General features: G+C 42.9%; 2 protein-coding genes across 5 annotated transcripts; both read left to right on the forward strand.

Annotated features, from left to right (window-relative positions):
- Window positions 1-956: 956 nt before the first annotated feature.
- Window positions 957-6,506, forward strand: LOC18013110 (kinesin-like protein KIN-7H). 4 transcript variants are annotated; one of them, XM_024151333.1, is made up of 15 exons: window positions 957-1,220; window positions 1,421-1,565; window positions 1,923-2,131; window positions 2,223-2,312; window positions 2,392-2,492; window positions 2,575-2,688; window positions 2,769-2,850; window positions 2,935-3,002; window positions 3,099-3,164; window positions 3,247-3,371; window positions 3,634-3,970; window positions 4,163-4,291; window positions 4,382-5,584; window positions 5,681-6,015; window positions 6,105-6,506. In XM_024151333.1, the coding sequence occupies exons 3-15, from the start codon at window positions 1,927-1,929 to the stop codon at window positions 6,433-6,435; spliced, it is 3,186 nt and encodes a 1,061-aa protein (XP_024007101.1). In that variant the 5' UTR covers window positions 957-1,220; window positions 1,421-1,565; window positions 1,923-1,926; the 3' UTR covers window positions 6,436-6,506. The 4 variants fall into 4 exon arrangements, with proteins under 4 accessions (XP_024007101.1, XP_024007099.1, XP_024007100.1 ...); XM_024151331.1 differs by having other exon boundaries at window positions 1,425-1,565; XM_024151332.1 differs by having other exon boundaries at window positions 1,425-2,131.
- Window positions 6,507-12,479: 5,973 nt separating this feature from the next.
- On the forward strand, window positions 12,480-13,109 carry LOC112083356. Its single transcript, XM_024151012.1, has 2 exons — window positions 12,480-12,708; window positions 12,766-13,109. The coding sequence occupies exons 1-2, from the start codon at window positions 12,480-12,482 to the stop codon at window positions 13,107-13,109; spliced, it is 573 nt and encodes a 190-aa protein (XP_024006780.1).
- Window positions 13,110-14,501: the final 1,392 nt, after the last annotated feature.

Here is a 14,501-nt window from a genome sequence, read left to right on the forward strand (position 1 = left end):
GAGACTGTATGTGGTTTTGCTCACATCCACATCATGTGCATGACCCCTTAATTTATTTCATGTCTAGATCCCCCTTAAGATCCACTTTCAAATTAAATTCTGTGTACCTTCACGGAATTATTGAACGGTATTTAAATACTGCCCATCATATATTTTACTAAATAAATATTTTTATTATTGTATAAAATGATGGAAATTAGAAAACACTAGTCTCTTCAATACTTCAACTACCAACCAGGCAACCACGCTACTTCCAATTAATCCCAAGTCTTGGACTTCAACAAGTGTTAGCCTCTTTGTACGCAATGCAAGAAAGAAGAAAAACGAGTAATGTAACTCGCTTTATTAAGCTTCTTGTAAATGTTGATCATCCGATTCAGAAAAACAAATTAACATCTGATATTTTACAGTAAAATGCATATGCGATGGAATTAACATTTTTTTGCACTCATTATGGTGTACAATAAATAAGAAAAAAAGCATTACTAGCACATGCATTGATTCAGCGGTATATAATGTAAAGGAACTAAAATGGACAGCGGTCTTGCAACACCCATGTGCTGTGTTTATATATAAAGTAATTAATGACGATCCAAAAAGATACTTAAAACAAGGTTATGAAATTGAGATGAGTAGTTAATTAATGTTTGTTGGTTGCTTGCAAAAGCATTTACAAGTCAGTCTATATGCGATTGATTTGTGACGTGCCACTAAGATCGATAGGTGATTAGGTTTAAAGGAAATGATTTGATTCGGCATTACAAGAAAACAGCCCTTGTCTTATTAAAATCTGAGATAAGTGTAGTATTTGTGCGTGAATCCAGTATTTTAATGGTTTAACAAAGTAGTTCAGATCAGGGGGTAAAACAGTAATTTGAAGGTAATAACACCTGCTTTCTTTAGACTAAAGCGCGGCAGTTTCCTTTCAAGTCGAACGCTAATAATAAGAAGCAGAATTGCAAAATTAACAAACGACGATGCAGAAAACGCCATCAACGATTACAGCTGTGCAAACCGGATTTGCGAAACTCTGATTAATCCCCAGAGAGCGAGCGAGAGAGAGAGAAGGAGAAAAGGAGAAATCGTCGCTTCTCTGGATCTCCTCTTTCAAGATTCTTCTCCGTCTATCGTCGTAGCTGCGTTTGTTTGGTCTTTTCTCCTAAATATTCCGTATCTTCTTCTTCTTCTTCTCGGGGGAGTTTATAGGTGTCCGGAGTGAGGTAATCGCTAATTCATTGAATGCTGCTAATTTACGCTTCCGAAATGTTGTGTGTTTTCGAAGGTCCATTGTGAGTGTAGGAGCTCGTCATCAATTTCCGACTCCTCACCCAAGCTTTGGGTTCATGCTCTCGAGATGCATTCCACTATCTCTGATGATTAATTGCCTTTTTTATCTTGGATTTTTCTTTCTTGTTTGGAGGCAGGTGTGAGTAATTTGTGAAACAATAATAATAAAAAAACAAAATTTTGCGGGTCCTCCTCACTGCACATGGAGTTACCAAGGATTCGTTGAGCCAGGTCGAACATTCAGTACAAACCGGCTTTGTGTGATCTAAAGACCTACGGTAATCGATTCCATTCATGAGTATTTTGTTTTGTAGCCATAAAATATAGCCTAGGTTTTGAAGCTTTTGACAGACTTGCTTAAAGGGGACCATTTTGTCCAAAAATCCAAAACCTCTCTGTCTCGAGACTGAGGAGTAAAGAATCTCGGTTTTCTGATTTCTCTGTAACATATACTACTTTTATATTATTAAAGTTGGTAGAGACATGTTCTTTTGACCATACGATGATTGGACTTTGGAGCTGCAATGATCGAGTTGTTGTCATGGCAATAATTTGAGTTTGTCTCTCATAACTCAGACGTTGCCTCTATTGTGTATATATATAAATTGTTGTTGTCACTTTCTACTGGGGGATAGAGGTATGGCTACGGGAGAGGATCAGATGCAAGCACCAAGCGGATGTGAAGAAAAGATTTATGTTTCTGTTCGTCTGCGACCTTTAAATGACAAGGAGAGGTTGAGGAATGATGTGCCTGACTGGGAGTGCATCAACAATTCAACCATCATTTACCGGAGCCATCTTTCTATCTCTGAGCGTTCCATGTATCCTTCTGCTTACACATTTGGTAGGATGATATTGGTCCTTCCATTTTCTCAGAAATTGATCCGACCTCATCCCTTCTTTCTATCTTACTTTGCCTTATTCTCTGCCTCTAGACAGAGTGTTTGGCCCTGAGTGTTGCACGAGGCAAGTGTATGACCAAGGGGCCAAGGATGTGGCTTTCTCAGTTGTCAGTGGCGTTAATGGTATCCCATCCTTCTCTACCATTTTCTCTGTTCTCTCTCCCCCCTTGTCCTATATATATCTTGACATGCATGTTTTCAGCTAGCGTCTTTGCATACGGGCAAACAAGCAGTGGGAAGACGTACACTATGAGTGGAATTACTCACTGCACCTTGGTTGATATATATGACTACATTGACAAGGTAAATAAACTTTATATTATCCTCATCTCAATCTTACTACATTATTTTTTTGCCGTGGTAGTCATTTATCTGCTTTCTGCAGCACAATGAAAGAGAATTCATTCTAAAGTTCTCTGCCATGGAGATCTACAATGAGTCTGTAAGAGATCTCTTAAGTACAGATAGTAGTCCGCTCAGACTTCTAGATGATCCCGAGGTATATATAATCTTTGCATGTTACAGAACTTCTCTTTTAATTTTGGTAATTTCTCATGCCGGGCATCTTCCTTCTGACAGAAAGGAACAGTTGTTGAGAAACTCACAGAAGAAACTCTGCGAGACTGGAATCATTTCAAGGAACTCCTATGTGTCTGCGAAGGTAGAAATAATCTAAACTGGTATCTAAACTTTCTAGTAGTTATTTTCTTTGCAACAATTTTAACGATCATCTTATCATTTGCAGCTCAACGGCAAATTGGCGAGACGGCTCTAAATGAAGTTAGCTCCAGGTCTCATCAGATTTTGAGATTGGTTAGGCATCTTGTTGATCGATATTTATAGCTCAACAATGCATTCTTTGTGACCTTCTTTTTGATCTTATATCTTGGTACGACTATCTTTTTCCAGACAGTTGAAAGCACGGCTCGTGAATTTTTCACCAACGATAAATTTAGTACACTAACAGCAACAGTGGTACATATCCTTGATCTTTACCTCACATATTCTTCTAAAATAAGTAGTTGAAAGAGATATAGAGTAAATACTTGTCATGCAGAACTTTATTGATCTTGCTGGAAGTGAACGTGCATCTCAATCTTTATCAGCCGGCACAAGGTTGAAAGAAGGTTGTCATATAAACCGAAGTTTGTTAACGCTGGGAACTGTGATCCGTAAGCTAAGGTAAGCTAAGGTTAGCTTGTGAGCTCTAATTAGCTTCCTCAACGTTTTCTGTTTCGTGAGATTGATATTTGTTCTTTGAGCAGCGGCTTGTTGTACTTGAAAACTTAAGTTCTCTGTCTTAATTAACATAGAGCTTACACCTATTCTCACAATGTTTATGTGAATTTCTGTATTTTTCCTCTTTAACCTTTGACTCAATTGATGTAAACAGTGCTCCTTTTTTTTTCCTGTATGACTCATTTACGTAGCTAACTTCATGCAGTAAAGGAAAAACTGGGCACATTCCATTCAGAGATTCAAAACTGACACGCATACTTCAGTCTTCCTTGGGAGGAAATGCCAGAACTGCCATAATTTGTACCATGAGTCCTGCAAGAATCCATGTTGAGCAATCAAGAAATACACTGTTATTTGCTAGCTGCGCAAAGGAAGTGACAACAAATGCACAAGTCAATGTTGTCATGTCTGATAAAGCTTTAGTAAAACACTTGCAGAGGGAGCTGGCTAAATTGGAAAGTGAATTGAGAAGCCCTAGTCAGCCTTTGATTGCTTCTGACTCAACTGCATTACTGACAGAGAAGGACCTCGAGGTTGAAAAGGTACCCCACCCTTTTACGATATTAGGAAATAGGTTGTAGCATGAATTCACTATTATATAATAAAAACCTTCTTTTGTTACTGCAGCTAAATTTATACTCTTTTCCCTGCGTTTATTGATTGCTCTTGTTCACAACCCAATCACCCTGTAGTTCTCTGGATATTTGAATGAAGATCTGTCCCATTTCTTACAGCTAAAGAAAGAGGTAGTCCAACTAGCACAACAGCTAGAGCAAGCTCGTTCCGAGATTGAGGATCTTCGACGAATGGTTGGAGAAGAAAAGCAACGAGAAAAAGAGACACTATCAACAGAATCAGTAGAGGTAAATATCTGTTATTTCCACATAGTTTTACAGAAAGCGAGGATATCCATTACTGCCAATTTTATTAATTGTTTTTTGTGTGTTTTCCAGGTGCTGCTGGAACATCAATACCCCAAGCTGCGGGTGCGCAGTGCGTGGGACTCTGAGAATACAACACCATTAAGCCCTATATCAGCTCACCGTTCCAGTCTGTCTCCACGATCAACAGAATACAGCTATGAAGAGAACGTCTTCCAGCTTTCAGATTTCAGGATAGATTCTGGGTCAAGTAGTCCATTTCAACAGGTTGCCTTTGTGACTCCTTTCCCTAAGGTTTTTCCAAATATTCACGGGACAGAAAACAAAGACCAATCTCAGGTTCACATAGAGGAAATTGCAGATCAACCTCATCTTCAGGAGGAACTGCTTAATGTAATGGCTGAACAGACTGATGGAAATTCTGAGGATAACTGCAGGGATGTTCAATGCATAGAAACAGAGAAGTCGAATGTCATTATACATCCAGAGGAAAATATTCCGGAGAGCATTCCAGACAGATACGATGCTGTGAATGCAGAAGAACCAGTATGTGCGACAAAGACAAATAACTTACGACCGCCCATAGAAGCTGAAGGGGAAGAAAAAGAAGAAGAAGAAGCTGAAGCTGACGACGAAGAAGAAGAAGCTGAAGCTGAAGAAGAAAGGGTAAAGGACTTCAGTGGTGCCCCTACTCCACCAAAACAAGAAAACAAACTCATCAAACCTCCATGCTGTGATTTCAAATCTTCTCCTGGTGAGTTTGATACAGACATGCCTAACCTTAGTAGAAACCCCATGCCTCCAGCGCTTATCACTCCCTCTCCTGAAAAGCATTTCCCTTGGCATACCGAGAGAGATTCACAAGCGGTCAGAGGCATGAAACTGATTAGAAGCCAAAGCTGCAGAGCAAGCGTGTTATCGAGCTCATCCTCCTCTTGGTTTGAGAAAGATGCTGATACACCGCCAAGCTGGTACGACAAAGAATTTGTTAAAACAGCTGAGAGAAACGTGGCAGTGTGCGACATCAAGAATGAGAGGTTGTTGCAGGAGGAGTTTGGCGGTAGGAGCAAGGCAACAACCTGGCTCGAGAGAAGCCTGAGTGACACTGAAACTGCGCATGCTGCGTCACATGGTGTCAGTAACGAAGTTTCATCACCGTCCCGCCCCTCTGATGTTTATGTGTTTGAGATTCAGGCAAGTGGTAGAGATTCATCCAGCCAGGACAAAACAGAGGAGACTGCTGCTCAGAAAGACAAGCGAATCATTCATCGTTCGGTTAGTTTTGCTTTTTTTTTTTTTAACCAGTGTATACATATGAATTCCGTTTGCCTGATATCGTAAAAATCACCCCAAGTCCGTGTCACGTAACAGATGGAAGAAATAGAACAAAACTTCTTGGCCTTGACCTTGAGTTCGACAAAGAGTTTCAAAGACGCTGCATTGGACCCAATACAAGACTACTTAGACACGCCTTTGAATTGGCCGGTGGAGTTCAAGAGGCTACAGAGGGAGATAATAGAGCTGTGGCACACGTGTAACGTCTCCATTGCCCACAGAAGCTACTTCTTCCTTCTGTTCAGAGGAGATCAGAAAGATTGCTTGTACTTGGAGGTTGAACTCCGTAGACTAAAGTACATCAGAGACTCTTTTGTCCAAAATAGCAAAGCCAGCGACGATGGACACAATAATCTGACCCTAATCTCCAGGTAAAATTCACAATTATTTTATCTCAGTTTTTGGTTCAGGATGAATTTTAATGTTAAATTAAATATCTATGTGGGAAACAAACAAGCAGCACGAGGGCGTTGACGAGGGAGAGGTTTAAGCTGAGCAAGCTGATGCAGAGGAAACTATCGAAAGAAGAGAGAGAGAACTTGTTCTTGAGATGGGGCATTGGGCTGAACACAAGGCACAGGCGGGTCCAGCTGGCGCACAGGCTCTGGTCGGATTACAAAGACATGGGTCATGTCCGAGAGAGCGCCTCCCTCGTTGGTAAGCTCCATGGATTCGTGGACACGAACTTGACTTCCACGGAGATGTTTGGCATCAACTTTGCTTTCAGACCACCTCGCCCCAAGAAGTCTAGTCTTTGGAAACGCAGCGTTTTGTCCCTATCCTTTTTGTAACATGTAAACTACTAATAAATCACACGATACCAAAAAATAAAAAAAGAATGCTCACAAATCACAATCTAATCTAGCCGCAATTTCCGCAATTTCTTTTTATTTGATCCTGTTGATTTTAATCGTCTCTCCCATTAGTGAATACGAACGTAGTGGCCTCGGTGATTTAGCGTTTCCACGATATCAGTCATATATTTTACCAATCTTCGCGTCTCCTACATCTGAGTCTCTGACTATAATCATCATTCGGTGTCGTTTATGATGTTAGGACTATTATCAGGTTGGTGATATCTATGTTTTCCCTATTTGATTGATTATTAGAGTCAAAGTTGCAATAAACATCAATTCTAAAGGGGAAAAAAAACAGAGCCCTTTTTTTTCATAACAATTGACGAAAGTTATCGTAATCATAGATAGAAGGTTGAACCGTGATACGAGTATGGACGAGGTGCGAACTGAGGGTCAAGCCGAAGGACTAGTCCAGGACGGAAATCAGGACCAAATGGCCGAGCTGAGCGAGATGGAGGTTCAGGAAGGAAAGTTGGCCGAGGTGAACGACCCAAGTTCAGATCTGACCGAGCTCACTGGTTCAATTACACGGTCCCGAGCTAAGAAGCTGACCTTGGCCATTTCGAGGTTATATACCAATCTGATGACCAAGTTCACAGAAGCCACACCGAGCGACCGAGCTGTAACCCTCTTAGCCTATTCGGACGATGCGGCCCCTTAGCACTTTTTTTCCTTGCATCCGGGTTTGTCCCATGGGGTTTACCGGGTGGGGTTTTAATGAGTTTAAGGCCCACATCTTTCCTTATCCGAATTTGCTACAAGGCGTTACAAGAAGATGAAAGGCCATTCGCGCAAGAGAAGTCAATCGGTCATCCGAGGAAGCCGAGTGGTCCTTGATTGAATTCAATGCATGTACTCATTATTTCTGTCTTTTGCACTTCTTTCACGACTCTATATAAGGAGATCGAACCCTTTGTATTTTATCATTCACTTTTTATCTAAATTTCGAGATTTTCTCTTGTTCTCTTTGAGTTTCCTTTCTTGGTGGTTAGCCTTGAAAGTTTATTTTGGTTTATCGGATTCAATCCATAGGATTCGACGCAGCCTTCCTTGCATCTTGTTTTCGATTTCGTTCAATCTAGTTTTGGGGCAACAGGATTTTCGAGGTCAAGTCTCACGCCTGTTCATCCTTAACCCGCGAGATCATCACTTGGTGTCATCACCCCCTTGTTCAGTTTCCGTTTTTCGTGAGTTGGGCCTAAGGATCTTCGAGGCAACCCCTCACCCCTTAGCATCTCTCCGATCAAACCGATCTGGCCAAGTTTATCAACCCCTACCAAACGAGCAAGTGCAATTTCCTTGGGAGGACCATATCAAGTGGTATCAGAGCCAGGTTGCTTAATCGGTAGTGTCAATCTATCTTTTTAACTTCCGCCTTTTCTCATCCTATCTCTTCTGTTATTTCCGTTTTAAAAAAAAAAAAAAAAAGAAATCGGAAAGTCCATTCAAAAAAAAAAAAAAAAAAAAAAGAGGAATTTCAAAAGTCAAAAAAAAAAAAAGGAAATCGTATTCTTCTCTATCTATCTATTCTTATTCTTCTCCTTCAAACATTTGATAAACCAAGGGAACCTAGGGGCAGTCATCGTGAATCGATTAACTCCTTTAGAACCGGAAGAAAATCTTGTGTGGGTTTGTGAGATTAATAAGAGAGTGAGTGAATCAAAGAGAGACACACTAGAAAGAATTTATACTAACGTGTTTGTTATTTTTGCGAGGTACGTGCATGTCATCTGACTACTCGTTGGAAGATTGCGAGTTCTATACATTCAAGGAAGGAAATCACGTTCGCTGGTATACTCCACGAGAAATGGAGGCCAAACTTAACCAAATAACCGAGATGGTGGAGCGAATGAGCCAAAGGATGGATCGGCTAGAAGCTCAGCCAAGGCAAGAGGAGGCCAACGACCAAAACCGCGAGGAGCCTATACATATCCACCGAGACCGGAATTTCGAGCAGGAGATTGAAAACCCCTTCTACGCGGATAATCACTCATCCGGAAGTAGCCGAGCCAGGCCGCGAGGAAACCGTGGTGCACCCCGAGGCCGAGCTGGAAGAGACCGAGACCGAGGCAATCAGTTCCCAGGCCGAGATTTCCGACGTGAAGGAGGACGACCTCCGCGACCCATCCATGAACGAAGAGAAGCTGAACAGGCTCGAGGTCGTAACGATAATGACCTAGGAGGCATGAAGCTGCAGATTCCACCTTTCTATGGAAAAAATGACCCAGAAGCTTTCCTAGAATGGGAAAAGAAGGTGGACATCGTGTTCAACTGCCAGGATCTATCGGAGAGAAAGAAGATCAACTTGGCGGCCTCCGAGTTCAATGGCTATGCCATAGACTGGTGGGACCAGATCATGATCAGCCGGCATAGGAACGGTGAACGGCCAGTAGAAACTTGGGACGAGATGGCCACTCTTATGCGGCAACGGTTTGTACCATCCCACTACCATCGGGAGTTACACACCAAGCTTAGGAGGCTTACGCAAGGGACTAAGTCCGTGGAGGATTATCACCAGGAGATGGAATGTTTAATGCTCAAGGCCGACGTATTCGAGCCAGAGGACGCGACCATGGCTAGATTTCTAAGTGGTCTGAATCGTGACTTGCAGGACCGAATGGAGCTACAGGAGTATAATGATATGGCCGAGATGCTACACAAGGCGATCTTGGTGGAGCAACAGCTTAAGCGAAAGGGAACCAATCGATTTACCCCTGGAGCCAATTCGCGACCTAATTACCGAGACGATAAGGCAACCTATCCCTCCCGATCCAACACTCAGCCGAGGATGGACTCGAAGCCGAACCCAGGCAAGACCGAAACCAGCTCATCCAGGACGCGAGACATCGAGTGTTTCAAGTGTCGTGGGAAAGGACACTATGCCAACAAGTGCCCGAATCAGAGGGCTATGCTTATGCTCGACACCGGAGAAATCGTGTCCGATCATGAGGAAGATACCGAGCCGATCTATGACGAGGAGGAGACCGAGGAGCGAGCTGTGTCGGGAGAGCTACTAGTAGCTCGACGTGTTCTCATGGCACAAGAACGGACCAAGGAGGAAGACCAGAGGGAAAACTTGTTCCACACCCGGTGCCTGGTCCAAGGAAAGGTGTGTAGTCTGATTATTGACGGAGGAAGCTGCACCAATGTGGCGAGCACTAGCATGGTGGACAAGTTAGGTTTGGAAACCCGCAAACATCCTCATCCTTACAACCTACGGTGGCTTAACAACCAGAGGCAACTCAAGGTCACCAAACAGGTCACTGTACCTATCACTATTGGACGGTATGAGGACAAGGTCATTTGCGATGTTTTACCTATGGAGGCCGGTCATCTACTTCTAGGACGGCCGTGGCAGTTCGACAAAAAGGCGATCCATGATGGGCTCTCAAACAAGCATTCCTTTGAGCACCAAGGTCGCAAGATTGTCTTGGCACCTTTGTCACCACATGAAGTCTATCTCGATCAAGTTAAGCTGGAACAGAATACCAAAGGAAAAGGTATTATGAGCGAAACCCAAAACACTTCACTTCAAAAGAGAGAGTCTGAGAAAAACCTAGAAATGGCCTATGAGGGAAATCCCGTGAGTAAAGAATCTTTTCTAGTGAGGCCTAGCGAGGTGAAATATGCCTTGGCTACAAAGCAAACATTTGTCCTTCTCGTTTTAAAAGAAGCTTTGGCTAGCCATATTGACCCTGAGCCGGATTTACCGAGCAGAATCTCTCATGTTTTGCAGGACTTTGCTGATGTTTTTCCGGAAGACGACCCAGGCGGCTTACCACCTTTTAGAGGAATTGAACACCAGATCGACTTCGTGCCCGGAGCTACCCTTCCTAACCGACCTGCCTACCGTACTAACCCCGTAGAAACCAAGGAGCTGCAACGACAGGTGGAAGAACTATTGGCCAAGGGTTACATTCGCGAGAGCATGAGCCCATGTGCCGTGCCGGTCTTACTCGTGCCTAAGAAGGATGGAACTTGGAGGATGTGTGTTGACTGCAGAGCCATCAACAACATAACAGTTAAGTATCGCCATCCTATACCTAGGCTAGACGATATGTTAGATGAGCTCCATGGTGCATGCATATTTTCTAAGGTTGATTTAAAAAGTGGCTATCACCAGATTAGAATGAAAGAAGGTGATGAGTGGAAAACTGCTTTTAAAACTAAGCATGGTCTTTACGAGTGGCTTGTTATGCCTTTTGGACTCACTAATGCACCTAGCACATTCATGCGATTGATGAACCATGTTCTTAGGTCATTCATAGGAGTTTTCGTGGTAGTTTACTTCGATGATATCTTAATTTACAGTAAGACCTTGGATGAACATGTGCAGCATTTGAAAAAGGTATTAGATGTGCTTAGACGTGAACGACTCTTTGGAAACCTAAAAAAGTGTACTTTCTGTGCGGATCACGTTGTCTTTTTAGGTTTTGTTGTGAGTTCGCAGGGGATCCAGGTCGATGAAGAAAAGATCAAGGCGATCCAGGATTGGCCGAGCCCAAAAACCGTGAGCGAGGTCCGGAGCTTCCATGGCCTAGCTGGTTTCTATCGCCGATTTGTCCAAAACTTCAGCACAATAGCCGCGCCATTGACCGAGATCATTAAAAAGGAGGTCGGGTTCAAGTGGGAACATCCGCAGGAGGAAGCCTTTCAGCTTTTGAAACATAACCTAACCCATGCACCCTTACTGGTGCTACCTGACTTTCTCAAGACCTTTGAGATCGAGTGCGATGCCTCAGGGGTTGGAATTGGAGCCGTGCTGATGCAAGAAAAGAAACCCGTAGCTTTCTTCAGTGAGAAGCTAGGAGGAGCGACCTTGAACTACCCAACCTACGATAAAGAGCTGTACGCCCTGGTCCGAGCCCTACAAACCTGGCAGCACTATCTGTGGCCCAAGGAGTTCGTCATCCACACGGACCACCAATCGCTCAAGCATCTAAAGGGTCAACCGAAGCTGAACAAGAGGCATGCCAGATGGATGGAATTCATCGAAACATTTCCCTATGTCATTCGGTACAAACAGGGTAAAGAGAACGTGGTGGCCGATGCTTTGTCTCGACGATACGCCTTGATTTCCACCATGGACGCAAAGGTGTTGGGATTCGAACTGATGAAAGAAACCTACTTCACTGACCCCGACTTCCAGGACGTCTACCGAGCCAGTTCCAAATCTGCCCATGGCAAATACTACCAAAGTGATGGCTACCTTTTTTATGAAAATCGGTTATGCATACCTAACACATCTCTTCGTGACTTACTTGTTAGGGAAGCGCATGGAGGAGGACTGATGGGGCACTTCGGAGTAGCTAAGACTCTAAGTGTGGTGCAAGACCACTTCTTTTGGCCGCACCTAAGACGCGATGTGGAGCGAGTTTGTAGCCGGTGCACGATCTGCAAGATGGCCAAGACCCGAAGTCAAGGCCAAGGTATGTACACTCCCCTTCCGATCCCTAGTGAGCCTTGGACGGATATTTCCATGGATTTCGTGTTAGGATTACCCCGAACTAGGAGAGGGAGAGATTCGGTCTTTGTGGTGGTAGATAGGTTTTCTAAGATGGCTCATTTCATTCCATGCCATAAGACTGATGATGCATCAAATGTTTCCTAGAACCATTGTTTCAGATCGGGACACCAAATTTCTTAGTTATTTTTGGAAAACCCTATGGTCAAAACTTGGAACTAAGCTTTGCTTTTCAACTACTTGTCACCCTCAAACTGATGGACAAACTGAAGTAGTTAATCGAACTTTGTCAGCCTTGTTGCGATCTGTAATTAAAAAGAATCTTAGAACTTGGGAAGATTGTTTGCCACATGTTGAATTTGCTTATAACCATTCGGTTCATTCAACTACATCGTTTTCTCCCTTTCAACTTGTGTATGGTTTTAATCCGCTTACTCCACTTGATCTAACCCCTTTGCCTTTGAGTGAAAGACTTAACTTAGATGGCAAGAAAAAGGCCGAGTTGGTTAAACAGATGCACGAGAAAGCTAAGGCAAACATTCAAAGAAAAACCGAGCAATTCCAAAGAAAGGCAAACAAAGGAAGAAGCAAAAGAACTTTCGAGTCCGGCGACCAAGTTTGGATTTATCTAAGGAAGGAAAGATTTCCCGAGGAACGGAAGTCTAAGCTGTTACCCCGAGTTGATGGACCATTCACAGTCTTAAACCGCATCAATGACAATGCCTACCAGATCGACCTCCGAGGTAAGTATACGGTCAGTTCAAGCTTTAATGTTTCTGACTTAGTTCCCTTTTTCCCAGATGGACCAGACTTGAGGACAAGTCCTTTTCAAGAGGGGGGGAATGATACGAGCATGGACGAGGTGCGAACTGAGGGTCAAGCCGAAGGACTAGTCCAGGACGGAAATCAGGACCAAATGGCCGAGCTGAGCGAGATGGAGGTTCAGGAAGGAAAGTTGGCCGAGGTGAACGACCCAAGTTCAGATCTGACCGAGCTCACTGGTTCAATTACACGGTCCCGAGCTAAGAAGCTGACCTTGGCCATTTCGAGGTTATATACCAATCTGATGACCAAGTTCACAGAAGCCACACCGAGCGACCGAGCTGTAACCCTCTTAGCCTATTCGGACGATGCGGCCCCTTAGCACTCTTTTTCCTTGCATCCGGGTTTGTCCCATGGGGTTTACCGGGTGGGGTTTTAATGAGTTAAAGGCCCACATCTTTCCTTATCCGAATTTGCTACAAGGCGTTACAAGAAGATGAAAGGCCATTCGCGCAAGAGAAGTCAATCCGGTCATCCGAGAAGCCGAGTGGTCTTGATGATCAATGCATGTACTCATTATTTCTGTCTTTTGCACTTCTTTCACGACTCTATATAAGGAGATCGAACCCTTTGTATTTTATCATTCACTTTTTATCTAAATTTCGAGATTTTCTCTTGTTCTCTTTGAGTTTCCTTTCTTGGTGGTTAGCCTTGAAAGTTTATTTTGGTTTATCGGATTCAATCCATAGGATTCGACGCAGCCTTCCTTGCATCTTGTTTTCGATTTCGTTCAATCTAGTTTTGGGGCAACAGGATTTTCGAGGTCAAGTCTCACGCCTGTTCATCCTTAACCCGCGAGATCATCACTTGGTGTCATCACCCCCTTGTTCAGTTTCCGTTTTTCGTGAGTTGGGCCTAAGGATCTTCGAGGCAACCCCTCACCCCTTAGCATCTCTCCGATCAAACCGATCTGGCCAAGTTTATCAACCCCTACCAAACGAGCAAGTGCAATTTCCTTGGGAGGACCATATCAAACCGGGCCAGTTCGTAATTAAAACCCGTTACAAAAAGTAACAAAACACAAATTTAGGCATGTATTTTCTCCAAATATATATCATTCTGATCAGATTTAATAGGTGAAGTTAAAACACAAACACTAGAGCCTAGAGGTTCATCGATGAGGGGTACATTCATTAATTTGTTAATTTACTCGATCGGATCATCTATTCACCGGCCGGCTAGCTAGCTTATAGCCTTAATTATGGGGTTAAATACACAATATATATATATATATATATATATATATATATAATATTGTAGGCGTGAGATCGAGTGTAAGAGAGAAACATGTAGTTGTTTTTGACGAACACAGAACTCAGAGTGTTGACACAAGATTTAACGACAAGCAGACAAAAACGATTTTACATCAGCCCATTTTGACACATAAATGTCATAATGTAATTGAAAGTCGTCTAGCAATACGACATTACGACATCGATTTTCAGTAATTCCAATAGCCATCCTTTTCATCATTTGGAGAAGTATAAATATGTAAAGAGGAAAAATATAAAATCTTATTATATAAAGATAGAGTATACAGGATTGAAGAAGACATCATTTGGAGCATGAAGTAACACAAAGCAAAATGATGATATTTACAGCTTCTCTCTCCCCCGTTTCTCTCAAAACGGAGCCACCCACCTTTTTTTAATTCCTTTTTCTAATATCCCTATTCTAACTTCTAACATAATCATCACCTTGGTTTCATACATTA

This window comes from Eutrema salsugineum, unplaced genomic scaffold, assembly GCF_000478725.1.
Source record: "Eutrema salsugineum unplaced genomic scaffold, Eutsalg1_0 scaffold_6, whole genome shotgun sequence".
Taxonomy (NCBI): Eukaryota; Viridiplantae; Streptophyta; class Magnoliopsida; order Brassicales; family Brassicaceae; genus Eutrema; species Eutrema salsugineum.